Source organism: Trachurus trachurus (assembly GCF_905171665.1).
Source record: "Trachurus trachurus genome assembly, chromosome: 14".
In the NCBI taxonomy this organism is placed as follows: Eukaryota; Metazoa; Chordata; class Actinopteri; order Carangiformes; family Carangidae; genus Trachurus; species Trachurus trachurus.
The window spans coordinates 8,114,486-8,141,098 of NC_139903.1; the positions used below are offsets into that span (position 1 = coordinate 8,114,486).

A 26,613-nucleotide genomic window follows, 5' to 3' on the forward strand; every position below is an offset into this window, starting at 1 on the left:
GAGGGAAAACTGGGTGCTGCTGCTGCTGCTGTTCCCTCTAATAATAATACAAAGAAGATTCTGCAAAGACAAGCTAGTAGTGACTTGTAGTGAGCACAGTGGCAAACTGAACCCACAGGTACTACAGGTGGAAGTTATATAGAGTAAACAGAGAGGCTAAACTGGTTAAGCCGAAACCAGTAAAACATGGGTGGGGCCAAGAAAAGACACAGTGAATACCTCCTCCATCTGTTACAGAATGCAAGGAGAATGAATGAAATGTTTCGATGATTGTTACATACAAGTATTGGCCTTGATCACAGAAGTGTTATTCCTCAGTGTTTCATCATAAAAACACATCTAAATAGGCCTTAATGATACATTCACACATTTTTATGCAGGAAAGAGGCGGAGACTTGTGAAAAGTGACATTTCAAATCTTTGTTTGTAGAAGTTGATTACACACAGGCTGACAACTCCCAAAGCTTTTTGTGAAACAATGCAACATAAAGAAACCACACAGGTGAGTCACATGACACTGTTGAGTGTCCTCTAATTGCTGAGCGTTACAGATTCCCTGGTGACAGACTGTTCCCTTTGGGTGTGTGATGATGATACCCACTCAAGTCGCAGTACAAACTGACCTTAGATTATTCTCTGCACTGTGACTAATAATACTGCAGCTCCTTCTCTGGTGATCAGCTGTGTCATCACTGACTTGTGTGGATGAATTGCAGCGATGCCAAATTTCCTGTTTTGCTGGTTTTGGGTAGATTCACCTGGTTTTGGCTTCTTGAATCAGTGAGAGTTTGACCTTCACCTGCATTTGACTGTAATGAGTTAATTATCACCTCCTTTTGCTTTGAAATTCATTACCACTGATTTCCTCTTAGGTCTGACAGAGGCTCCTGTTTAATTTTAATTTAATTTAGTTTATTTGATAGGGACAATGCAGGTTAACATAGTGACAATGTCAATGTGACTAATGTTCTGCATACAGAGATTATACTGTAGCTAATGCTAGTTTCCAACTCCCGTCCCTAGTTAGGCTTTTAGTAGAAAAAAGGAGGTAAGAAGAAAGACATCAAAATTACATAACAACACTGAGACTCTCTTTGTTCTACAACATGAACTTGTCCCAAAATAAGAAAAAAATGCACAGCACCGAGTTCCAGCAATCATAAGAATGTTTTTCCTCTTGTGCGCTTAAAAACAAACCTTCCTCGAGCTGTATTTCATCTTACAGTGAACACACCTCCTTGCCAAGATGGAGTTTCAGGGCTGCTGAAACGGAGATAGGAATGCAACTACACTTGATAGCCCAGATAACAGGAGGGCTGAGAAAGCCTGCTTAAAAGATTCCATTGTGTTAGAGCCAGCGGGGCCCGAGCAGAGTGCCAGGCGTTATAGGGTCTGTTGTCCGTCAACAACAGTAACTACAGCTGACATGCAAGACTAAATGTAGCATCTTATTTGACTACGATTTCCACGGATGGAGTCCACACTCTTCAAGTGATGCGACATTAACTGAGACTCGATGCAGGGATGATGATAATGCAACAAGAAAGAAAGCTCAGTGTTAAGAAAAACGCACATTTAATTTCCTTCTGTTGTGTTTTCATGAAACATTGTAAAACTCATAAAAAAATATAGTTTTTTCTCAGTTCAAATAATCAACATGACCTTCAAAAGACCTTGCACCACTCGACAAAATTAACATTATTACAAATCTGCAAGAATGACTTAGCAGCTCTTTAGTCCTTTGCATTTGACTGTTGTTTGAATATGCATTGTGCATATTTACATGTCACACTCACTGAATGAGACTGACTTTAAGACCACAACAGAAAGTGACAAATACTTTCAGTGCAGTGTGTTTTTTAATCAGTCATAGCAGCAACACTTTATTATTGTATTGCAAGATTTTTCATGCATTGTTCCACCGACTTTACTGTCCCTCTAACTATTTTTTCAGCCATGAGATGGACTCTCTCTACATCTGATTTTTTTTAAAGATATTCTTATTGTTCAGTTTCCTTTTGCTATGAACTATTTGCTTATCATGTAGTCACATAGTCCAGCCTTTAGGTAAAACAAATATTTCTCACGAAACTGCGGTGCATGCACACACACACATTTTAAATTTGGACCCATGTTCGATATTTGCTAGTTTTTGCTCGTCTGATCATGACTCGTGTTGTTTTGACAACAGCAACAGTTTATGAGCGCAACAATCTTTCATTCTCATGTGACCTGCACTGCAGCCTGCAGCACCCGCCTCTATGTCTCTGCAAACTTCAGCAAATGTGTCCACTGTTTTCCCATAACATGTCTGAATATTGTGTCTTCCTGTTTTTATTACTCACACTCAAGAGAAGTGGGTCCTTATTTCCTTTGATGAAATAGCCATTTGTGTTCTCTTGCACCCGCTCTGCAGAAAGCACGCACGCTCGCTGCACCTTAATGAAGGTTGACCTCTCACCTTGACCTTGTGTTGAGCTGTAGATGACTGTAGAGTTTCTGTCTGCTTCGTCAAAGCACAGTGGGGCTTGAAACAAACATGCCACTCTTTGGCAGATGTGTGTTATTAAATCTCATTAAAGTGTCTTGTATCCAAAACATTATCATCATCATCATTCAAGTTAACTTTCTCAACTGGCATTTTAAACAAATGTGCACTGTCTATGTAGTCTTTATTTTTCTCTTATGTGTCAGAGTCTCTTATAAAACCAGATTCAGAGTTTTGTCCCTTGGTCTTCTCCGCTGTCGAGTAGTTAATCTGTAAGCACAGTGTTGCTCCCTCTACTCAGGAGGAAGGAAGGAAAACTGGCTTATCAGAAACCTGACCAAATATGGAGAGGCGAAACTATCTAGTGTACAAAGTAGAGGGTATGGAGGTGTAGTTTTTTACAACCTTAAATTAACACTTATCTTTCTTCTGCACAGCTCTGGATAAGGCAGGAAATGCAAAGTATATGAGGAAAGCTCTTATTACGAACAATAGTTCCTCTACAGCTGGGATTTTTCAAAGTACTCCTGAGAAGCAGACTGTAAAAAGGGGGAGTAGTTTTGATGGAAACCAATAGAAACCTAATTGAAATGCTAATGAGAGGCTATGATGTCAACAGACACTTCATGTTTCAGAGAGACTCAGAGTTTCCTCAGAAGTATTTCTCCTTTAACTGGTTTTGAATAACGCTACGTGAAGGCGGATGAAGAATGAAAACAAAAGGGGGGAAAAAAATGAATCATAACTCGTGATGAAACACACACACACACAAATATGTAGAACACTCAACTGCGGCAACACACCTGGAAATGACAGGAATGTGACATTTGTGCGTGTGTGCATGTGTATTTCCGTTTTGTGTCCCAACCATGACATTTTCCTTCTGCTGTGCAAACAGATACATATCTACAGTTAGTTAGAGCTTGACTGCAAGTGGCTGGACTGGTTTGACCGGTCACATTGTAAACTCGACAACACTGAACTCTTCTTGTTCTTGGACAAACTTCCCAGGGCTATAGTTTAACCTTTAAACGTATGTTTTTTGTAGTTTTTTTGGGGGGTGGGGGGATAAAAGGAGCAAGAAGCAGCGATGTTTGAAATCACTCAGAGACTCTGCTGGAGCTCACAGTGTCTCTGTTTGTTTATTGGGTGGTCCCTTAAATTCCTACAGTACCTTAGGCCGCATTGATGTTTGTCGGACTATAACCGGTTTAAGACAATGGCGATTCTGTCTGACAACAATAGGTGGAAATACAGCTGCCGAGAAGTGTGTGCGCAATACATCCACAGATGAGCCACATGAGAAATTTCAAGAATAAAGGAAACGGCATGCAGGCAGGGGAAAACGGAAAACGACGTGTCCTCCTTGCATATTAGTTTTCACTAATTTTGCAAATTTTTCACTTATTTTTCATTCACTCTTTTTCTTTTAGTCTGTTTTCTATCTCTTCCTCTCTCTTCCTCTCTCTCCCTGTCTCTCTCTCTTTTTCTCACACACTCCTTTCCTGTCTGCCCGCCCTCTCTCTCTCTCTCTCTCTCTCTCTCTCCCTCTCTCTCTCCTTCTCCCTCCTTGTTCAACCTGCTTATCTAAAACTGGGCAGGGCTCGATATACTCACAGCACAGGGGGGGAGGGCCTTGTCTGCTTTCAATCAATAACCTCTGGAATTCAGAAATACAAGTAGGTCCTGTCTCTGGCAAGGCTGTACCAAACTCTCGAGGGCGGGCTCCCAGGCACAGTCGGCGAAAGAAAGAAATCTATCTCTGCTTCTTTCTCTGGCATTCTCTCTCTCTCTCTCTCTCTCTCTGTGTCTGTCTGTTTCCACAGGTCTTGCTGTTGCTGTTGAGCCCATCACAATGGCTGACCACACTTCTCCAGATTACTTCAGCTGCACCCTGTGTCAGACCCTCCTGAGGGATCCCGTGGCCATACCCTGTGGCCACAGTTTCTGCATGGACTGCATCAGCGGCTACTGGAACGAGGCCGACTACACAGGGATTTACATTTGTCCCCAGTGCAAGATCACGTTCACCCAGAGGCCCGTGCTGCGGCCCAACGCCACTCTGAGCATGGTGGCCGAGAAGATCAAGAAGAGCGGCCTCAACCTCAACCTCAACATGACCCAGGGGAACGTCTGCGCCGGACCGAACGACGTCCCCTGCGACTTCTGTTCTGGGAAGAAACTAAAGGCTGTGAAGTCCTGTCTGAACTGTCTGGCGTCCTACTGCGAGAAGCACCTGAAGCCTCACTATGAGTCGGCCACGTTCAAACGGCACAAGCTGGTGGACGAGCTGGGGAACCTGGACAGGAAGATCTGCCCACAGCACCAGAAGTCACTGGAGCTCTTCTGTCGAACGGACCAGATGTGTATCTGTGCTCTCTGCACAGTCAGTGAACACAGGGGCCATGACATTGTCTCTGCTGAGGCAGAGAGGGGTGAGAAACAGGTAAGAAACACTCCCTATCTCTGTTGGTGACTGTATGTCTGACAGATAAAACACTTGAAGGGACAGGAAATCGTTTTTCCTCTTGTTAGAAAAACCCACTTTCAGTCGCCTCCTGTCAGAATGAAAGTGTGACTTCATGTTGGAGTTACTTGAGTTTAAGCAAACAGAGTGTTTTTGCCCAACTCCCTGTCCCTGCACTACAACTGGTGGTTGGACTTTGACCCATTTCACCCAATGCTATCAGCTAGCCTGGCAGGCATTCACCGCCAAAACAAATCCAGCTCTCTGATTAGCTGTGTAGAAGCTGGTGGGGGGGTGGGGGGGAGTGTCCTATATAGTTATCGCCTCTGAAAGCTGCTTTTCAGAGAATGTGGTGTTCCAGCTGTGGGATAGTTACACAGAAACTGTGAAGCTTCCTGCTGCTGCTGCTGCTGCTGCTGCTGCTGCTGCTGCTGCTGCTGCTGCTGCTGCTGCACCATTTCCCACCTGTGGGAGTGAGTGTGGGTCTGTAACGATACAGGAATGTCAGGGAGTCACGACCGTCCGTCCGTCCGCACCTCGTGACCAACCAGATAGTCACTGCCTGCATTGCAAACCATGGTAATGCACATTCAAATGGCACAACAGCCAGGCAGCCTGTGGTGGGGGTGAAAAAAAAATAGTAGAGTAGATAACAATGGAGTGTAAATCCTTGGGTGTTGTAATTAATGCTGCTGTACATGAGTAATTTAGGAGTGTTTTTATGGCAGCCAACAATATGGGCTAAAGGTTTTTTTAGGGCACAATGAAGTAATGATTCACTCACACAACTGTTTTCTTTACATGAGGAACCTGGTTTCTCTCATCCAAAGATTTACAACCTTTATTCTCACACATCTCACTCCATCTCCCACTCGCACCCCTCCCCCCCACCCCCCCGCCCCCCCGCCTCCTAGATTCCCCACATTCCTCAAGCTTATCTTGAAGAATGGACTGGTGGGCTTGAGTAAAAGCTGAATTAGAAGCCCCTCTATTCTGCATGTCAGTGCTGCGTGCACCTTGAAACATCTCTTTAAAAGTCAGGCAGCGGTAGATTCACATTCCTGACATGGCCTGAATTCCTTTACAGATCTTTTCCCCCCTCCACCGTCTCCCTCTGAGATAAAAGCTGGCCGTATTAAGAAGATTCTTTGAGTAGGGTTTATTAGACATGCCAAAGGGCCTCTGCAGATATTCACTTGATGAGAAAGAATGTTCACAGCAAATATGTCACCTTATATTTTGTTCAATAAATTAGCATCTTATTAATCAGCTTTTAGAGAGAGAGTTCATGATCAAAAATTGTAACATTGCGTATTAAATCAAAGGGAGTCAGTTCAGCTATCTGTATGGGAGTGCATGTGCGATAACAGTAAAATTTTGGTTGTTTTTTTGCAGAAACTATTGGGAGTATCCCAAGCTGAGATTAGACAAAAATGCCAGGACAGGGTGAAGGAGCTGGAGGAACTGAAGACGTCAGTGGATTCACTGAAGGTGAGGAAATTATGTTGATAATATAGAGTGTTTTTTTTCTACAGCAGTCTCAGATTGTGCCAGAAAAGACAAACCACCATCACCCATCATGGATCAAACCTGTTGGCACTGACTCTGCTGTGTGTTGTGTTGTGTTGTGTCCAGAACTCGGCCCAGAGAGCCATGGTGGAGAGCCAGAAGATGTTCGAGGACATGATCCGCTCCATTGAGAGGATGAGGTCAGAGGTGACCAAGCTGATCGGTATCAACGAGAAGGCTGCTTTCAACCAGGCCGAGGCTTTGATCGAGCGACTGGAACAAGAGATTGATGAGCTGAAGAAGAAGGAGACGGGGCTCAAGCAGCTTTACAGCACTGAGGACCACATCCACTTCTTGCAGGTAAGACAGACACAGCGTTACAGCAGGAAGAAACATACCTGGAGTTGATGTTTTATGCTGACAAAGGTTAGCATGTAGCATTGTCACAACTTACTAGTACATCTGGGTGAGGCTTGTCATTACATATCATGTTACTTAAAGTGTTCTTAATCTGTCTTTGTACATGATGACACAATAAAGACCAAAGCCCTTTCTAAACAAGTTAAAGCAGATATCAGTGGAATGTTTTTGTTAATATAAGTCCTAAATAGTCCTATTTTCCGTCAGCAATCACTTACATGAAGTATTTCAGCCTAAACACGAGTCTCTCCGTCACTCTGCTCTGCTGTAACCCGAGGAGAAAATTTTCCTTGTGGGATACAAGTGTTATCCAATGAGGAGAGAGAACGGCATGAAGGGCTGTGTGTGCAGCCAAGGGATGCGCGTGAATGTGGTGACGTAGCACGAGGACCAATTGATGCCTGACAAGGGCGGGGGCTGCTAACTCATGGTGCGTTCAAAGAAACTCGTACTTTGTGTTTTTCCTTCCTGTGAAGTCATACCAGTTCGATCTGGTACGAGTTCACGGGTCGGAAGTTACGAGTGGCCGTTATAGGGAACTTTCACAGACAACAGGATGGTAAAAACACGAGCTAGGGGTTACCTGGAACGCTACCAAGTCGTAGTTGTGACTTGAAGCTGTAACTTACGGTTTCAAAAGCCTGCCTTGAACGCAGCATTAGCCGAAACGGCCGTGAAGCTGATATCTGCTTTAATGAAGAGGCTGCACTTTGATATATTAATCACAATGTTGCAGATGCAATGCTCGGTACAAACCCTTTTTTTTTTTTTGCTTTTCTTTCTCAACCAAGAACTTCAACTACCTCTGCACTCCCACTGACGATGGCTTCATACCCAGAGTGACCGTCAACCCTGACTTTTCCTTCGGGGCTGTGAGGAAAGCTGTGGCTGAGATCAAGGAACGCCTTGAGGAGTTTGGAAGAGAGGAACTGCTTAAGATCTCAAAATCAGGTCTGACTTCAGCAGGAGAAACATGTGTGCATACTGGGCTTAAAAACACAGACACACACAAAAAAAACTCAGTCTCGTAATTATGAATGTGTTATATCTCTTACAGTGAATGAGGTACCGATCTACACTACAGAAAGTCGAACATTGGACAGAAGGAGCAGAGGTGAGCACTGTCACGTCCTGTAGTAATATAATATACTAGGAGGTTAATTATTTCCTATCTTGGTGCCATGAGGTGTTTGACGCAAACCACAAAGGGTTTGCATCACAGATTCCTCAGTCACGAGCCGTGAAAAAAAAAAAAAAAACACAAACAAAAAGAATTACAAGTATGTGTATGGGTGTATGCAGTTCACTCTGACCTAACACAATGTTTCTTCCCCTTAGGTAAAGAAATGATAGTGAACAACTCTCCTCCTCCAGAGCCAAAGAACAGATCTGATTTTGTGAAATGTAAGTTATCTGTTGTTTTTGCAATTTGCAAGTTTAAAGGGATAGTAGCATTTTTTTTTAAAGTGGGGTTGTATGATCTACAAATAGCCCCTAAGTACTTTAATTGCAATAGAAGACTCTCTGCACTCCTCCCGTTAGCAACACCAGCCCATAGCCCTGCCCAGAGATTTACAACATACATTGTTGTGAATGGACCCAAAGAAATGGCCTATTTTCGCGGCCTAAAGGAGGTTTTACCTGAAAAAAAATACACAGTTCCATTGTTCGCTACAATATAATTTTTTCCAGCCCTTCAAAGTGCAGGAAAAACAAAGTTTTTATTTGGACCTAACCAACTCGCATAGCCCAGGGTTAGCGCCCGCCAATCAGCAATTGGTTAGGTCCAAATAAAAACTGGGCTGGAAAAAATTATATTATAGCGAAAAATGGAACTGTGTTTTTTTTTTTTTCAGGTAAAACCTCTTTTAGGCCGCGAAAATAGGCCGTTTCTTTGGGTCTGTTCACAACACTGTATGTTGTAAATCTCTGGGCAGGGCTATGGGCTGGCGTTGCTAACGGGAGGAGTGCAGAGAGTCTTCTACTGCAATTAAAGTACTTAGGGGCTATTTGTAGATCATACAACCCCACTTTAAAAAAAAAATGCTACTATCCCTCGACACATTTCCTTCAATCAATATGAAAAATGCATTGATTGTTCTTCTTGTAGACTTCTGCCAGCTGAAGTTAGACCACATCACAGCCTACAAGGAGCTGTTCATCTCCGAAAGCAGCAGAAAAGTCCTGCGCACGAGGGACCTGCAGCCCTACGGAGACAACCCGGAGCGCTTCGACAGCTTCGCCCAGGTGCTGTGCCGGGAGTCGCTCGCCGGCGGCCGCTTCTACTGGGAGATCGAGTGGAGCGGGGAGTTCTCCATCGGCGTGGCCTACAAGGGCATCAGCCGCAAGGGCAAAGGCTCCCTGTGTCTCCTGGGCTACAACGACAAGTCCTGGAGCCTCCTCTGCTCCGACACCGGCTACTCCGCCTGGCACAACCGGGTGGACAAACCCGTCAACGGCCCGCACTCTCCCCGGATAGGCGTGTACCTGGACCACGCTGCAGGTGTGCTGGCCTTCTACAGCATCAGCAACACCATGACCCTCCTGCACAGGTTCGAGACCACATTCGTCGAGCCCCTGTATCCGGGCTTTGGAGTCGGCACCTCGGTCAAGATCTGCAATGTCAAGTGATCACCGATATTTTAGCTGTCATTTTCAATTGAAAATCTGAAAATATTTTTGCATTTTTGTTGTTGTACTTTACAGCAATGCTTTTTGAATATACTATATTTTTGCTAAATTTTCACACTGTACCAAACCACATAAATTAAGTTTTTTGTTTTTTTTAAGTTACTTCAAATGTGTATATACTTTTCTAACCTTACACATCACATATTGTATTTTGCATTATCCTATAAAAATCACATCTTCACTATAGTTTTCTAAAAAAAAAAATCTTACTGAATACATAATAACTGCATTATCACACAAGAAGAATATGAAGAAAAAAAGTGTTATCCCTTCGAGCTTCTGATAATAACTGCTGAATAATTTTCTAACATGTCAGTGTGTAATAAATGTCACTTTCAACAAGCTACTGTAATCTGTATTTTTAGATTTATCCACAATTATAACTTCATTAAGTGTATGACGTATTTTAATCCATAATGAATGTACCCTGAGATAACCTGAGGTACATTTGCCTGTGATAGGTCATCGCACCGTTGGCCAATATTACTGTATAATGAATTCATTGCACTCTTGTATGAAAATTACAATGTTGTTCATTTTGGTGCATTAACACGTATTATTATGGTTTCAGTACATTCAGGCTATTTCAGTGTCAGTTCCTTTTGTCATGTTTTGATATTATCTATTGTTATATCAGTTGCTGAAAGTTGCTTGTTTTTTCACTTTAACTAACCCTTATTTAATTTTGTGTATATTTACTTATGTAATGGTTAAACAGAACGCAACTGTTATCCAGAAAAGACTTGTTTTGTAACAAAATGATTCATTGATAGTTCAAAAATAAAGAGCTTAATGAATGAAAACTAGTTTTGGGGATTATCTGTTTTTACATAAGAATGTTAAACAAAGGTCTGGAAAGTTTCAGTCGATACAAATTAGCTACATAAACATATCATTTCAACTGTGGCTCAAGTTATGTAACTGGTATGCGGACCATCCCATTTATAATAACACGTAACGGTGAATCAGCGTTACACCTGCTGAGGAGAAAAGGTGTGCCAAGTTGCCAACATCATTTGAACAGGAAACAATTAGAGCTCCCTCTGCTGACTGTGAACAGGAACTGAGGTGAAATAAAAAATAAGATTATGGCTGCAACACTGTTGTGTGCTAATTGTGTGATCTTCAAATGTGCATCATATGTCAGTATATAACAAGAAGATTAAAGAGTCAAAAGCAAGACACGATTTCCATTAACCATTAATCTACAGGCATTTTCAACAGCCAAGATTTTAACTTGCAGAAGGAAAAGCAAGTATGTCAAAGGAATCAGCTACACAAAAAACAATTTATAATCCACCTAACAGCTAATTTATTAAACAATTTTTATTACTTTCATTTCCATTGGCTGTGTACTGCCGTGTGTCGAGAACAGACATGCCATTTGAAAACGAAACTCTGTAACATACAACCAAATAATACTGAACAGAAAGCAGAGAGAAAACACTAATTATTTTTACAACAGATATCGGTTTATTGATTCCCAGGATTCTTGCAAGAAGTTGAGCATACAACGCTCAAGAAAAAAAAAAGTATGACAGTCCATAATTTAGACATTATAACCAATGATGCCTCCTTTGCCGATGCACTCCCCAATGTAGAACCACATCATGATTTCAGTGGCGACCAGTCCGTTCCTGAGAGCATCCTGTGAAGGAACAAAAACATGAATTTAATTGGTTTCTGGATAAGTAAAACTTGGTACTAGCCACATTTCATATACATAATGTAATCATGTGTAATCATTTTTATCCCTTTTGCTTTGTGTCATGGCCAAATTGAATTTTAGGAAGTTTCATCATATCTTCATTTAAAAAATGAATATGAATAACAGTTATTGTGAGCTGTTGCAGAGATGTGATGGATTATTTATCAAACTTCCCTTATTACTTATAAAGATCAATATACTTCTAATATTTCTGATAATAGAACATTGCACAAAGAAAATGTATATACCCATAGTACATGGTGCATTCAGTGTACCAACATGTTGTAACGCTTGATTATAATTCATTCGATGGAAAAAAAGAAAAACAATAGGCCCTATTAAGATTTTTTTTTTTATCAAAGTTGACAAAAAGAAAACTGTTCTCAGTGACGTCTGTAATTGAAGAAGACATTCTTTTTGCAAGCTTTTCCACAATTTCCACAATTCAACAGTATATGCACAGTTTAACTGTATTTAGGAGGATATGCAACTAATATGATTTCTTCTTCTGTCAAAGTGTTGTGTTTTTTCCTAGACCTTTATGATGAACAACAACAACTGACGAAATGTAATAAAAACTACATACTAGTTACAGTAGAGCTCCTATGGCAACACTGAAAGTGAATGTGTTGTAATATGATATAGGCCTACATGATAGCATCTGATGATGAGAAATGTCACTGCAGTCTTTGATTATTCATAAGTGACACATATTTTCAACCAGAGAGTTTGTTATACTATCATATACTATATTCTACACTACATGTCTACAATACTACAACGGTATGTGCATGTACAGAGCACATTTTGTCACATTACAACAACATAGGTAAATTTATTTTATAGGAATTTTATTTGATAGACCGACACAAAGCAGCGTAATTGTTTAGTGGAAGGGAAATCTTGTACATCATGTATAATTTTCCTTCCACTTCACAATTATGTGCTACTTTGTGTTGGTCTATCACATAAAATCTCAATAAAACACATTAAAGTTTGTCATTGTTACCGTGATAAAATGTGGAAAGGTTCAGGGGTATGAAGACTTTTGCACGGCACTGTATGTGTGTGTGTGAAAAGTCGGTTTGATAGAGCAATAACAACATAACAGCACTATAACACACCTTCACTGTGGTTTGACCGAGACGTCCTGTCTGGAAACCCTTGATGACGTTTGTGGCTCCCTCGATGGCCTTGGGGATCTCAGCAGGGGTTGGGGGCACAAGTTCAACACGGGCATAATGCCAGAAGGTGGCTAACCGAGGTTTGGAGTAGGTGACAGCGGCTAGAAGAGAGAAGAGAGTAAAAAAGGCACATAAATATCTACACAACTCCGGTGCCACTTTGTTAAAGCTGCAGTAAATCTGATTGGAGTTAGCATTAGCCACTTAGCTCTTAGCTTTTAGTCACAAAACACAATACGTAATACAAGTCACGCGTGCTAGCTAGCAACACAACTAATTAATCTAATAACATTTATGTGACATGCAATGTGAATTACGTGTTTATTTATTTATTTTTAATTCAGACAGCATTAAACAACGTTATGTTCACTTCATTCATCTGTTAGCTTGGTTTACGGTGCAGCTGCCTGACAGCGTCGTTAAACATTAACTTACCGGTACATTACGTACAACTCGGTTCCCCAAGTGTTAGACACATAATATAATGCTGTAACTATACAAAACACAACACATAGACTTACCGCCGACCAACGTGGGTACTTTAGCGACCAGCTTTTGCACTGCCTGTGCCATGTTTAGGTGTCAGTCGATGCTAAGCGCTGCCCCTGCTGTTAGCCGACTGAATGTCACCTCCAGTGGAAGGACCCCTCCGCAGCGGACCGCCCTGTGCCTGAACAGAAACAGCCTGCAATCAAAGACCCCTACTGTATGGTGTACAATTCTTCTATTATATACTGTATAAATACAGTGAGTGACATGCAAAAGTGTGGGCATCCCTGGTCAACATTTCTGTTAATGTGAACGAACGAGAGGAAGATTAAATGATCTCCAAAATCAATCAAATTAAACATGAAATACTCTTTTGCAATATTTTAAGCAATATCTATACCTATTATTTTTGTTTTCTACAATGTTAGAGTGAAAAGGGGAAACAAAGCAGCAGCCTGCAAAAGAATGGGAAACACCCAGGAGACTTGAGCTCTCAGATAACTTTGACCAAGGTATCAGACAAGCTATTTACACACTGTGATAGTTTCCACTGGGTGTGCTACATAGGTACTAACTATGCAGGGTGGCCAAACATTTGCTGCAGGCCCTTTTCTCTGTCATTTTGAAAATGTAAAATATTTTAATAAATTTAAATATATATATATATATATATATATATATATATATATATATATATATATATATATATATATATATATATATATATATATATATATATATATTGTTTAAAAAGGGGATGTGTCATCTGTAACTTTATTCCTTTTGGAGATCATTTCATCTTCAACTTGCTTAACTGTTCATATTAACAGAAATTTTGACAAGGAGTGCCCAAACATTTGCATGGCACTGTACACTATGTACATTATGATTAAGAGTTCAGTCACTGTAACTTTAGCAACAGGAACAATCCACAGTAGCCTATGTGATATTTACCAACTCATGGATTTGTTTTAACCCAAACTACCGGTAATCAGACAAATCAGCCTTTAAAAATGTTTCTGGTTTTACAAAGACCAGCTCAAGCCAGTCACATTTTGAACATTGACGATGTATAATGTAATTGTTTTTCTCCCCTATTTGGATGGTAATGCTTTTTTTTTTTTTTTTTTGCCAGATGGTCAGCAGAGGGTGCAGTGAATCAGACCGTATCAGGCTCATTAAATCATAAAATAGGCCACAGATAATGTATAGACATATTTATTAGGAAAAATAGAGGAACAAGTTGACTTTGATGGACATTTTATTGAAATATATATTGTGGTTTAAACATTTCCTACACACTAAGGAGATTCATGAAACTCATTTGGTTTCATCCACACTTTTCTAGGGCATATGTCATGGTCTTAAATTGTAGTATATTTGGTCAGTTCAGTTACATTAAAACAGCCACTGACGTGTAACTGCACACAATCACATTTGGCTTTCAGATTATACTTTTATGCCTTTTAGATATTAAGTTATATCATTTAGTGGAGTTCAACATAGCAAACAGAAGATAAAGATTCAGAGGCCGAGATGAGATTACAAATAAAAATGTTAATGTAACATGAAATATCCTTTTTCCATCACTACACTGATAACAATCAAGAACAAACTTTTATTTCATTTAGATTAAATATACATATAACATAAAAACTCTAACCTCCCCCACCCAGTCAATACAATACATTTAACACTTTTATTTTTACATAGTTTTCACTGTCCATTGTTTTTCCCCATTTATCATCAGTTCTTTACTATCGCTGCTGTTAATTTTCTAAAGAATTTTTGAAAATGTAAATTTCCAGATGTTTTTGTGCTGAAATTTTGTTTATACTGTAGTGTTTTATTCATTAATCTACATTTTTATCAGATTAAGATCATATGTGGCAGTTTTTAGCCAAGACATACTTTCTACAGCTCATATGATTTCTATATTTTCGTAAATGCAAAGATAGGACTGAGGAAATATGTATCAATAAGTTAATAATAATACTTGGGTTTTCTTTATTAAGCTCAGTTGAGTTGACGTCTCCCTACACTACACATTGGAGAATGTCTTCAGAGTTGTGTATCGTTGTTGCTCACAAATACGATATCTCATAGCTGTCGTCCTCCTGCTGCATAGAAATTAGATTATAGATTATTGAAGTGATTTAAACATATATAAACATATTGTGCTGTATTAACATAATCCTTCTTTTACCTTTGTGATATTTCTGCTTGGTGCATCAGTGACTAGTAGTGAAAGGAAAGCTCCTCCTTCCTTCACAAGCATAATCACATCTTCCAGATATTTCTCCGCCACATTTTGTCCATTGACTTCTAACACGACGTCACCGACACGTAGTCCTGCACTTTGCCCCGAGCCACCAAAAGCCACCTGCAAGAGAGAAAACTCAATCTACTACAACATTTGACCAAAAAAAAACCCACAATATCCTGGTCTGCTCTCTTTGTGCCTCAGTCAGTAACAAGGTAATGTTGACTAAGTGAAATGAGATATTTCATCACCACCCACCTGGCTGATGAAAGTCCCAGGACTCTCGGGAACACAACTCAGATTAAAGCCGAACCCCAAAGGGCCTTTTCGCAGAGAACAGAGTCTAGACTTGCACAAGCCATCTATTTCCTTTTGCACTGACTCTTCTTCTGCCTCAGAGGCTGATGAACTGCTCTCCTTTTCTTTCTCAGCTGCATCATCCTCACAGAAGAGAAGCGGAAACAGACCCAACTAAAGGAAAATGAAATAAAAAATCAGGTAAAATAATTCTCATATGTTTCAGCTCCTCGGTTACAGTTATGCATGACTCGTGCTCTCGGAGAAGGAGAGGATATAAACACTTGTGTGTGTGTGGGCCTCCTCTGAACAACTGTTGTGCAGCCTTTTCCAAACTTCAAAGAGATTCATAATTTAATATATTACATGTGTTATTCACTTAATTTGTGGTTGTTTGTGTCCTGGTTTTCAGCTTCAGAATCTGAATCAGAGTTAAAATCCTGACACTTTATCTTGCAGTCGCCTAAACATGTTGTTTCATTTAATAGTTCTGTCACATCATCACAATTTGATATTTTCTCACCCCTCCCTGCCCCCTTTAAAAATTATAAAACAGTAAATTTCACTGAGACCCACTGTTCGTTTTAAAGGGATAGTAGCATTTTTTAAAAGTGGGGTTGTATGCTCTACAAATAGCCCCTAAGTACTTTAATTGCAGTAGAAGACTCTCTGCACTCCTCTCGTTAGCAACGCCAGCCCATAGCCCTGCCCAGAGATTTACAACATACAGTGTTGTGAACAGACCCAAAGAAACAGCCTATTTTCGCGGCCTAAAAGAGGTTTTACCTGAAAAAAAAAACACACAGTTCCATCGTTCGCTATAATATAATTTTTTCCAGAACTGTGTTTTTTTTTTTCAGGTAAAACCTCTTTTAGGCCGCGAAAATAGGCCGTTTCTTTGGGTCTGTTCATAACACTGTATGTTGTAAATCTCTGGGCAGGGCTATGGGCTGGCGTTGCTAACGGGAGGAGTGCAGAGAGTCTTCTACTGCAATTAAAGTACTGAGGGGCTATTTGTAGATCATACAACCCCACTTTATTAAATTGTTTTGCTTGTTGTGTTTTTGTTCTGATTCTACCTTTATATTTGTCTATTGTATTTGTTTTTATGAGACCAAAATAAACTAAACTAAAACTTTTTAAAAAACGCTACTATCCCTTTAACTGAGTACATTTTTACACATGTAATTCTATTCAAGTACATTTTCCCCAGATCTTATACGAAACAGTTTCGGAGATGCCCACCTGGGTGTAAAACTCGAGCCCCTGCAGAGTGATGGTGGTGAAGGAAACCTGCTCTTTACTCTGCCTCACTCTGTCCACGATGTCTTCGTGCTTCAGCGTCTCCACCGACTCTCCGTTGAGCTCCAGCAGCAGCTCCCCGCTACGAATACCGGCCCTGTCCGCCGGGCCGCCTCGGTCCATCTCACGCAGAACGTGAACTAAAAAATACACAGAAATGTATTTAACCCTCCTGTTGTCCTTCTGTTCACTTCCTCCATCTTTCTTTCCTTCCCTTTTCCCTTCCTTCTTTCCACAATCCTTTTTTCCTCCCTTCCTTCCTCCCTTCCCTTCGTCCTTACTTCTTCCTTCTTTTTTGACCCAATCTGTTCCTTCCCTCGATCTTTCTTTCCCTTCTTTTTCCCTTCCTTCTTTCCTCCCATCGTTCCCTTTGTCCTTCCTTCCTTCTATCCCTTTATCCTTCCTTCTTTCCCTTATGCGTTCCTTCCTTCCTTCCTACTTCCTTCCTTCCCTTCGTCCTTACTTCTTCCTTCTTTTTTTATGACCCAATCTGTTCCTTCCCTCCATCTTTCTTTCCCTCCTTTTTCCCTTCCTTCTTTCCTCCCATCGTTCCTTTTGTCCTTCCTTCCTTTCTTCTTTCCCTTCGTCCTTCCTGCCTTCCTTCCTTCTTTCTTTCCCTTCGTCTTTCCTTCCTTCCTTCCTTCCTTCCTTCCTTCTTTCCCTTTGTCCTTCCTTCCTTCCTTCCTTCCTTCCTTCCTTCCTTCCTTCCTTCCTTCCTTCCTTCCTTCCTTCTTTCCCTTTGTCCTTCCTTCCTTCCTAACTTCCTTCCTTCCCTTCATCCCTTTTTCCCTTCCTTCCTTCCTTCCTTCTTTCCCTTCGTCCTTCCTTCCTTCCTTCCTTCCTTCCTTCCTTCCTTCCTTCCTTCCTTCCTTCCTTCCTTCCTTCCTTCCTTCCTTCCTTCCTTCCTTCTATCCCTTTATCCTTCCTTCCTTCCTAACTTCCTTCCTTCCCTTCATCCCTTTTTCCCTTCCTTCCTTCCTTCCTTCTTTCCCTTCGTCCTTCCTGCCTTCCTTCCTTCTTTCTTTCCCTTTGTCCTTCCTGCCTTCCTTCCTTCTATCCCTTTATCCTTCCTTCCTTCCTTCTTTCCCTTATTCCTTCCTTCCTTCCTTCTTTCCTTCCTAACTTCCTTCCTTCCTTCTATCCCTTTATCCTTCCTTCCTTCCTTCTTTCCCTTTATCCTTCCTTCTTTCCCTTTGTCCTTCCTTACTTCCTTCCTTCCTTCTTTCCCTTCATCCTTTCTGCCGTCCTTCCTTCTTTCTTTCCCTTCGTCCTTCCTTCCTTCCTTCCTTCCTTCCTTCCTTCCTTCCTTCCTTCCTTCCTTCCTTTTGTCCTTCCTTCCTTCCTTCCTTTTGTCCTTCCTTCCTTCCTTGACCCAGGAGGACAACAGGAGGGTTAAAAGGACGTAAATGCAGACTATACATTGCTCATAACACTCTGTGCTGCTGCTGCTGCTCTCCGTCTCTTACATGTGCGTCCCGACGGCGTCTTCTCCAGCTGCAGCAGGAAGCCGTAGCCCTCGGGCCCGGCCACCAGCTGGACTTCTCTGGCCCGGTGAGGAAGGTTATGTGGAACGGCCATGCTGGGTAGGATGGGCATCCTCTGTTGCATGTAGCTCTTCTCGCTCTCGCTGTCAATCACGAGGATGGTGATGTGATTGCCACATTTTTTCATCTGCAGCAAAACATAATTTGTTATTTTTTTACACAAAGTTGGATATAAATCTTGAGTGTGACGTTACAAATCTCTTATAAAAACAGGTAGGCTACCATATCAAAACTCTTATAATATTGTTGTTTGGTCTCCCTACAAATGAATGCAGCCCCTGTTACAAGCCCATACATCCCGTTTTGATTCATCATTGTTTTTTTTTTCTTTTGTCTGTCTTTAGTTAGTCTTGTTTGTTTGTTTTTTTCTCTTAAAAATATAAATATATGCAGGTTTTGTTTCTTTTAAAGGGGACATATTATGCAAAACTCACCTTTTCATTGTTTTAGTATGTGTATTTGCGTATCCAGAGTGCCTCCTCACCCCTTAAACGTCAGTTTTGACAATTACGTCAATATTTTGTAAACTGCCATAGTAAGAAAATGTGTCTCTTAACAAGCCGTTTTAATTTCACCCGGCTTATTACATCACAAGCCGGGTGATGTGAACATTCAAGCCCTCGCTCCCATGGTTACCATGGTTACCTCAGCTACCAGAGCGAAGGTTTTAAACCGACCGTTTAGAGCAGGGCTGTGAAACTGGTGTGTTTTTTCTGACCAAAGCATGTTACTAACATTACTTTTAGACATCAAGGTACCATGTCAAGAAGCAGAAATGAGCATAATATGTCCCCTTTAACATTACACAACTACAATATGGCAACAGCTATGTTTTGATATGCTGATGTTTTCCTTTCTTCTTGACAATAATTGTAAATCAAGAAATCAATACTAACTGTATAATGTATTATGTGAGGATAACAATAATAAAGAAAATTGAAAAAAAAAAAAAAGTTACCATCCTGCTGAGTGCTGAGTGTGTGAGGTCAGACGCTACTGCTCCATTTATCCACACCAGGCGATCTCCCTTACGCACCCCGGCCCTCTCAGCTGCTCCTCCACTCACAAGGCTGACGGAGAAGTGGCCTTTCTCTCCTACAGAGCAAAGACAGGAGGGAGAAGCTGTATGACACTGCATAGATTTCAAGTTAAGGTATGTATTAGAGATCTTGATCTGATCTTGAACTTTGGACTTGCTGCGATTACAAGAGGAAACTTTACCTTCTACAGGCGTGAAGTTGACGCCCAGACCTGAGACAGGATCTCTGGTGATGTAGCAGAGTCTGGGCGGTTTGCAGGCTTTGCCCTTGTGCGCTTTGACCAGATCTCGGAGGTCCTGTCCTTGTGACACAGCGTTCTCGTACTCCTCCCCGTCCAACACTAATAAACATATCTGGTGTCCACTTAGCTTTATCTTCCTGGCCACCTTAATTCATGAAAATGGAAACACACACAGGATCCAGTAAGACTCTCCTGAGACAGGTTTCTGTCCTTGTTGTAATAGTGTCGGAAGCTCATCTTTTTCATTTCATTTCATTTTTGGTTTATTCCATTCATGGTATACATTCTTCACAAGGTTGCACAAAATTACATAATGTACACATTGTCACCATAAATGAAAAGGAGCAGGATGAAGAAAACGTATAATACCTGCCCCTCTCTGTTGTTATAATTACATTGGCTTACTTCAACACCAATATTATACCCTATTTCAAAATATTAAAGATGATGAAACATAGTTGTGACAAGAAAATAAACAAAACACCACTCGTCCATCTATCTTTTTCTCTTTCTCTTACCTCAGGGTGAGAAATGTCGTCAACATAGCAGTTGTTGACTTCCAGGAGTCTGTCTCCGTCTTGCAGGCCGCTGCATGCAGCCACTCCGCCTGACGTCACCTTCCTGATTATGTGACCGTTACATCCCCTCTCCACTCGCAGATGAAAGCCGTAGGACTCCCCTTCCTCTCGCTTCAGAACACACAGACGAGGTCTGGGTCTGGGCGCAGAGTCTGAGCAGAAAGGAGACAGAAAAGTGATCTCACACAGACGACTTCCCTCATGTTTAAGAACTTAATGTATAATTTGAAATTTTCAAGCTAACCTGCGTCGTCTGTGATGACCATCACTGGGTTGTCTATTCCTTCTTTAGGATTAAATGTGAATTTCCTGTAAAAGGAGAAATGTGAGTGACCCATTTAACCTTTCAGTTACTGCGAGTTGTTCTTAGATTTAATAGCTTGTTTGATAAAGAAAAGTCCACATTTCTTTCTTTTTATGACCCCAAAGTTTATATGGGTAAACCATTCCACGGTGTAAAAGGAAAAACAAAGTTACACATTGTTTGCGAAGTTTATCTACAGAGAGTATTTGTAACATAGTCTTTATTATGTTCAACTAATGTTCGACAATGTATATGCAAACAGTCGACCAACAATCAGTAAACTATTTAAAGGTTACGGTGGGGGCAACAACTTAATTGTCATCTAATTCATCTCTAACCTGTTGAAAGGTTACATATTCCCTCTGACTATCCATATAAAGCCTGTACATGTTTCTTTCCTAATTTTGATCAGATTGTTGATTCAATTGCATCAATTACTAACACATTTCAGTGTTTATTGTATGTTAATTGCATAACCTCTCCATTATCATAATAGTAGCAACAGCATTTATCTGTACACAGTAGGCTAGGCCTTATCTTAGGCCCAAAGTCTTAAAGATTACTTTGCTCCAACAGTCAAAATGCCAAGTCAAATACGACTTCTTTTCAAGCTCTGTGAACTCAGCTTTAATATGATTTTGTTTTCCAAGCTATAAATATCAAACTCTGTTCTGTGACGTGCCAAATCATCTAAGCTTAAACAGAACATTTTACATTATAGGGTTATTTTATAATGTAAGCAAATAGATGAAACGCAGACTTACTCTGTCAAGCCAATGATTTCCACCAAACCTTGAAAGCAAAAAATAATATGAAGTCAGTGGCTTTAGCAGCATCACACTGTATGAAACTTACACATTTTCACTCATATTTGCCATTGATCATGATATGTAATACTGTTTCCATTGAATCAACAGACCCCAAATATAATGAATCCAGTCATTACCTACCAATAACAGTAATATATATTAATTTGTACTCACAGCTCTATGAACGTCCGTGTGGTTCTGTTCACTAAACTGTTACTAAACGCACCAGCTGAGCAGTAAGACTGGTATGTGTGAGCCTTGGACACGTGCTGACTATGACTATCATCGGAGGAACCATAAAACAGGGTTTGACTTCATGTGATTATCTTTAGTCTTTGGCCTTTCTAAAAGGAGAGGCTGTTAAAGCACATTGAAGTTATACAAACATCTGATGAAAGTGTGGTGAATAAAGAATTTGAACTGGTCAGGACCCGGCACTCTTCTCTGTTAGCCTGACAACCATTGTTTTTACATATTTGTTGGGGTATTTCTGAGAAGATGCTGACTAATGTATGACTTGTCACAAAAAAATACACTTTAGTTTTCGAATGCAAAATATACAACTTGCACACACATAGCTTTTTCACCCATGTGGCACATCTGAGCCACCATGATGAGCAATGTGTTTTTGCTGTTTGGGCCAAAACCTATTATGACTTGATGGCTTTAGAAAACATCCCTCTTACATAAATGATTGATGCCCTCGGCTGAGGTTGTCACTTCTGTGTCCAAATCCACATTTGCTTTGCACTGATGATGTAATTTTACAGTCTGCTGCTGCTGATTGTTATCCAATTAGTCCCCAGAGGAACAACACTCCTCTGCACTGCAAGATACTCTTATCTTTATTTCTCTCTGGGTGCTGATTTACACTTTTCCGCTCTGAGAGAGTTTAATACAGAGAGTCAAAAAAAGAAAAATACAAATATGTTGGCATCTGGCTGAGAAATGCACTTTTAAGTACAATCAGCTTCTTCCTGAGCTGCAGAAATAGGATTATTGTGGCAGCTTTCCTCTCAAATACTGCACTGAGGCCCCCAGCGTCATCTACACGCTAGTTCTTTTATATGAATATAAATAGAGAGTTCAGCTTTGTTCATCTTTTCTGTCTGACAGGCAAGCCATATGAATGCTTAATCATCAATGAAGCCTTGTTGTCATTGTATCTCATCTTTGCTGCTCTGGCACTTTGTCCCACACTTAACTCATTCCAGGAACTGGTTTATATTGCAGCATCCTAGAAAGTGCTGCAAGATGCATGGAACCAATGTTTCACATGAGCTTGTTGTTCCTTGTTGAATCTACTTACTTACGCCTGTTTTTGTTGTTGTTATCAGGTTTTTGCCATAAAAGACATTGTGTTCCTGCAGCCTGTTTCCCCCCCTCTTAGAAACAAAGTTAGCAATTTCATCCCACAAACTGTCACTGTCCTCTAATCTGCAACACTGCTGATCTGTGTGTTTCATCATGTCGGTGCACAAAGAGTCCTTGCTTCTCTGACACAGCGTGAAAACCAAACAAACTGTTGTGATGATGTAACCCACTGGATATGTGAGTGATCAGCAACAAACTCACTAAATCTCTTCTCCCGCAGAAAAAAAGCCACGTCTCTCATCATCATCACATGTACATACGTGGCTGAGCAGCCTCCTCTCCTGGATAGCTTATACCACAGGCACTTCGGTGCAGCTAATGGATCACTGTTTGCTTTTCCCCACCATAAACCCTCTCTTTAATGTTCTAGGTAGGACGTAGTGGTATACTCCAAGCACACACAAAGACAAACCACTGACTGACTTCCCTGATGATAATAACCATTCAAACATTTGTCATTTTCCATTAGCATTTGGTTGCATATGATATGATCATTTGTAGAATTTTATACATTTCTTTTCAAACATCTATGTATTGATGTAAGACAAACATGGCACAAGCATAAGAAATTTGAGCTCAAAATACCCAAAACTTAAATATAGAAATATAATCCAATCTAGTGTAACAGCTCATAGAAGATAACTGAAAAAACTACAATTAAAAGATGCAGAAGGTTTGAATCTACCTGTAGTTGATTTCATGTTGTGTCTCTTTCCCATCAGGTCAGCATGCAGTCGACCACACACAGGGCTGTAACAGTGGGAGTCCTGTACATCCAAGCATTTATGCTGACCACGGACAGACTCCTCCCCATGAGGGGGGACACCGAGATTAATGTTTAATCTATGTGTGAAATTTTGAGCACACATATCTCTGTGTAACGTCTCTGCTGCAGCGTACCATCTGCAAAACACGTAACAAGATACTTCCTTAGCTACTATCCTGTCTCAATAGATGGCATTTGTCTCGTTATTCCAGGAAAGGTTACAACTATTTGTGCATGTGACTATTATATGCTGTCTCTTTCTACCTTTGTTTAAACAAATGATCATTGACAGCATGCTCTAATTTAGATAATACTAAAAAAAGAAAAGAATTGTCACACACTTAAATGATCCACAGGAAAACAAACAGCAGAACACTGTTAGAAACAGATTCGCTATCTGTGCCTGTTCCCATGAGAATCACTTTCAGAAGGGATTTTTAGTGTCAAGGCCAAAGCTTGGTGACAAGTTGCACAAACAGACCTTCATTCCAGTTGAAACAACAACAACTCCAGAGCAGTGATTTACAGTTCACCTGCTGTGGCAGCAGAAGGAAACGAGCCGATGGATATGATCGGCAGAGGAAAGAAGGAATGAATCACACTTTGCCACTTTGGTTTCCAGGAAGTCATACAAACAATGAGGTGTTGATAGGATGTTATTGACATTTTTGTCCCTTCACCATTTTATTTTATTTTTTGGCATTTTAAAATACCTGACTTCACCTCCCACCTACCACACACATGTACCACATGTAGGCTACATGACATGCCTTGTGTCTCCCTCCATTAATTTTGTGAGGGATATTATACAGCTCTGGAAAAAAAAATAAGAGACCACTTTCACAAATGTTTCTTAAAAGCATCTCTACAAGTATGACAGTCATTCTTTTCTTTTCTTTTTTAAATACCAACATAAACACAACTCATTCTACTTAATGAGACACTGATAAGGTCATCACCTGAACCACATCTGGTTTTATAGGAAGATTATAAAAACCACTGCTGGGATTAAACACTGACATTATCCCACAAAAACTGATTTATAAACTCTTCCTGAGTTAAAATATCCTTGCTGTGTTGTTCAGGAATACATAATACATAATGAGAATATAATGTTTTCTTTGCATTATTATTATTGAAGGTCTGAAAAGACTTGATATTTTTTGTTATTTAGACTAGTTTAGTCATTTTCAGCCAATAAAAGCTCTAAATGACAATATTTTTATTTCAATTTTGGGGGAAATGTTGTCAGTAGTTGATAGAATAAAACAAACATTTTTTAATTTAATTTTACTCAAACACATACCTATAAATGGTAAAACCAGAAGAACTGATCATTTTGAAGTGGTCTCTTAATTTTTTGCTGTATGTCTCACTGAGATTTTATTTTATATGAGGTGTTATTAATATCACCAACAAAACCACATGTATACAGAAATGTCACATGTAGTTGGGTTTATTTGACAGAGATGCTTTGGTTAGGAGAAATTCTACGCTCATGGATTTGATAATAAAGGCACAGACCAAGAGAAGTTTGCTGGCAGACAGATTACACCTTGTAAAATAACATGACTTCAGATGCTCAGCAGGTGGCACTGCAGCATGTTCACGATACTCTCTATTCAAAATATGGCGCTGTGGGGAGTGTGAAGAAACCTCTGCTGTTCCGTAAGGACACATGTTTTTCTTGGAGCCCTCTGGTGTTGCTTTTTTTTTTTAATTATTATTGCTCATAGATGATCTAGTAAAGCTTCAGGATAGGTTCATATCTGACTTCAAACAATATTCACATGCACACAGCAAGAGGTCATAGCCATTGCAGCCTTCCCTCTGTGCATACCGGCAGTAAAGAGGGATAAAGAATGGGTGACAAAATCCATCCATATTTCTACACCATGGAGCATTTGCACTCTAAATTTTTGCACATAGACAGTGATTTCCTCATGTTTTGCATTGTAATTTAATTAGGAATGGTGCACTACCGGTCCATTATGGAGATAAGGAACGATTACAGTGGCCAATAAACAACCCATGAACTTAACTGCATAAGTAATTGTGGCCCTCATCTGAACATGAGAACAGGTTCAACTATAAGGGTGAAGTCAACAGTGTCTCAGCCTTTGTCCACTAGGTGGCAACAAAATCCAAATAAAAATGTCTGTACTTAAAACTACCCTTATTTAAATTACACATGATTCCAATTAAATGGTTAGCAAATGTATTTGTTAAATTTTTTTATTTTATATCAAGTTGAGCTCTAAATGCAAACAAGTTTGACCTGTTTCGCTCTTGTAGATTTAGATCATTCGATCAAGGCATACAATGAACCAAATTGCATTGCAGCAACAGGCCTTTAGATTTGAGATTATAGGCTATTTGACTTTGTTGAGTTGTTAGTTGAAGTTATTTGAGTCCTTAGACTGTGTTCCTGTGTGACTGACCGCCGGTGACAAACTATTCTTCCTCCTGCTTTGAGGGAGCAAAGGCCCACACACAGTCAATTAGTAACTCTACCTCAGCTGGCGTTCAAAGGTTAGGCTACAGTATGCTGCATGCCATTAAGGTGTATCTGTGACAATGAAATGAATATATGGTGGTGGCTCTGGATGATTTGTCAGAGTATGATGTATGTGTACACTACAGTTTGGCTCTTAACACATATAACAGACAATACGTGCAGAGTTTTACCATCGTCATGCTCATGTGACTGTGAAAGAATGACCTGAATGAAGTTGAACCCACAAGATAGAGAAAAAAGGGAGTGACAGAGAGAGAGAGAAAGAGGAGAGAGAGAGAGAGCACAAGAGGCAATGGGGCCTCTATTTGGACCCTTCAATCCTGATACCGGATCCAAGTGTCAGCCCCTCTCAGTCATCCCTGATGGGATCCTCCCAGCCACAGGAAGACACAGCTCCCATCTGTGCCTAAGTCCTTGCCAAAGCACTGAAGTGCACTCACAGACAAAAATCTGTAAAGTAGACAGTTGCCTTTTTGTGAGCTTCATCCTGTTTGCTACATACAGTATAGTATATCTCAGGTCCGAGCATGGCTGGCTGGCTGCACTTGTATTGTGGCCTCACTTGACTCTTCACTTAAAGCTGCAAGGGATGACCTACAGTATAGTAAAGAGAGAGATAGG

The 26,613-nt window shown here is 40.4% G+C and overlaps 3 protein-coding genes across 3 annotated transcripts; 1 reads left to right on the forward strand and 2 right to left on the reverse strand.

The window, feature by feature from the left end:
• Positions 1-4,131: 4,131 nt before the first annotated feature.
• ftr82 (finTRIM family, member 82) lies at positions 4,132-10,372 on the forward strand. Its single transcript, XM_083986141.1, has 7 exons — positions 4,132-4,934; positions 6,351-6,446; positions 6,591-6,824; positions 7,676-7,835; positions 7,942-7,998; positions 8,223-8,288; positions 8,995-10,372. The coding sequence occupies exons 1-7, from the start codon at positions 4,344-4,346 to the stop codon at positions 9,513-9,515; spliced, it is 1,725 nt and encodes a 574-aa protein (XP_083842267.1). The 5' UTR covers positions 4,132-4,343; the 3' UTR covers positions 9,516-10,372.
• Positions 10,373-10,883: 511 nt separating this feature from the next.
• atp5l (ATP synthase, H+ transporting, mitochondrial F0 complex, subunit g) lies at positions 10,884-13,120 on the reverse strand. The gene is made up of 3 exons (XM_083986636.1): positions 12,989-13,120; positions 12,408-12,568; positions 10,884-11,223 (listed from the first exon to the last, which is right to left on the reverse strand). Exons 1-3 carry the CDS (start codon positions 13,038-13,040, stop codon positions 11,125-11,127), a joined length of 312 nt encoding a protein of 103 aa, XP_083842762.1. The 5' UTR covers positions 13,041-13,120; the 3' UTR covers positions 10,884-11,124.
• A 1,085-nt stretch (positions 13,121-14,205) lies between these two features.
• Positions 14,206-23,459, reverse strand: nherf4b (NHERF family PDZ scaffold protein 4b). Its single transcript, XM_083986189.1, has 11 exons — positions 23,394-23,459; positions 21,290-21,317; positions 20,466-20,530; positions 20,162-20,373; positions 19,584-19,788; positions 19,321-19,457; positions 18,285-18,489; positions 16,762-16,958; positions 15,478-15,690; positions 15,163-15,339; positions 14,206-15,076 (listed from the first exon to the last, which is right to left on the reverse strand). The coding sequence occupies exons 1-11, from the start codon at positions 23,425-23,427 to the stop codon at positions 15,041-15,043; spliced, it is 1,509 nt and encodes a 502-aa protein (XP_083842315.1). The 5' UTR covers positions 23,428-23,459; the 3' UTR covers positions 14,206-15,040.
• Positions 23,460-26,613: the final 3,154 nt, after the last annotated feature.

What these genes read in the sequence shown, in the direction of transcription:
- nherf4b (XM_083986189.1), bottom strand. Translation starts at nt 23,427, where the DNA reads ATGGGAAAGAGACACAACATGAAATCAACTACAG. An exon ending in GACGCCGTCGGGACGCACAT is followed by an intron (nt 16,959 to 18,284) that starts GTAAGAGACGGA and finishes TGTATTTTTTAG; the next exon opens with TTCACGTTCTGCGTGAGATG. An exon ending in CTGGGACTTTCATCAGCCAG is followed by an intron (nt 15,340 to 15,477) that starts GTGGGTGGTGAT and finishes TCTCTCTTGCAG; the next exon opens with GTGGCTTTTGGTGGCTCGGG.
- atp5l (XM_083986636.1), bottom strand. Translation starts at nt 13,040, where the DNA reads ATGGCACAGGCAGTGCAAAAGCTGGTCGCTAAAGTACCCACGTTGGTC. An exon ending in AGTACCCACGTTGGTCGGCG is followed by an intron (nt 12,569 to 12,988) that starts GTAAGTCTATGT and finishes TCTCTCTTCTAG; the next exon opens with CCGCTGTCACCTACTCCAAA. An exon ending in TCGGTCAAACCACAGTGAAG is followed by an intron (nt 11,224 to 12,407) that starts GTGTGTTATAGT and finishes GTTCCTTCACAG; the next exon opens with GATGCTCTCAGGAACGGACT.
- ftr82 (XM_083986141.1), top strand. Translation starts at nt 4,344, where the DNA reads ATGGCTGACCACACTTCTCCAGATTACTTCAGCTGCACCCTGTGTCAG. An exon ending in GCTTAAGATCTCAAAATCAG is followed by an intron (nt 7,836 to 7,941) that starts GTCTGACTTCAG and finishes TATCTCTTACAG; the next exon opens with TGAATGAGGTACCGATCTAC. An exon ending in CAGATCTGATTTTGTGAAAT is followed by an intron (nt 8,289 to 8,994) that starts GTAAGTTATCTG and finishes TTCTTCTTGTAG; the next exon opens with ACTTCTGCCAGCTGAAGTTA.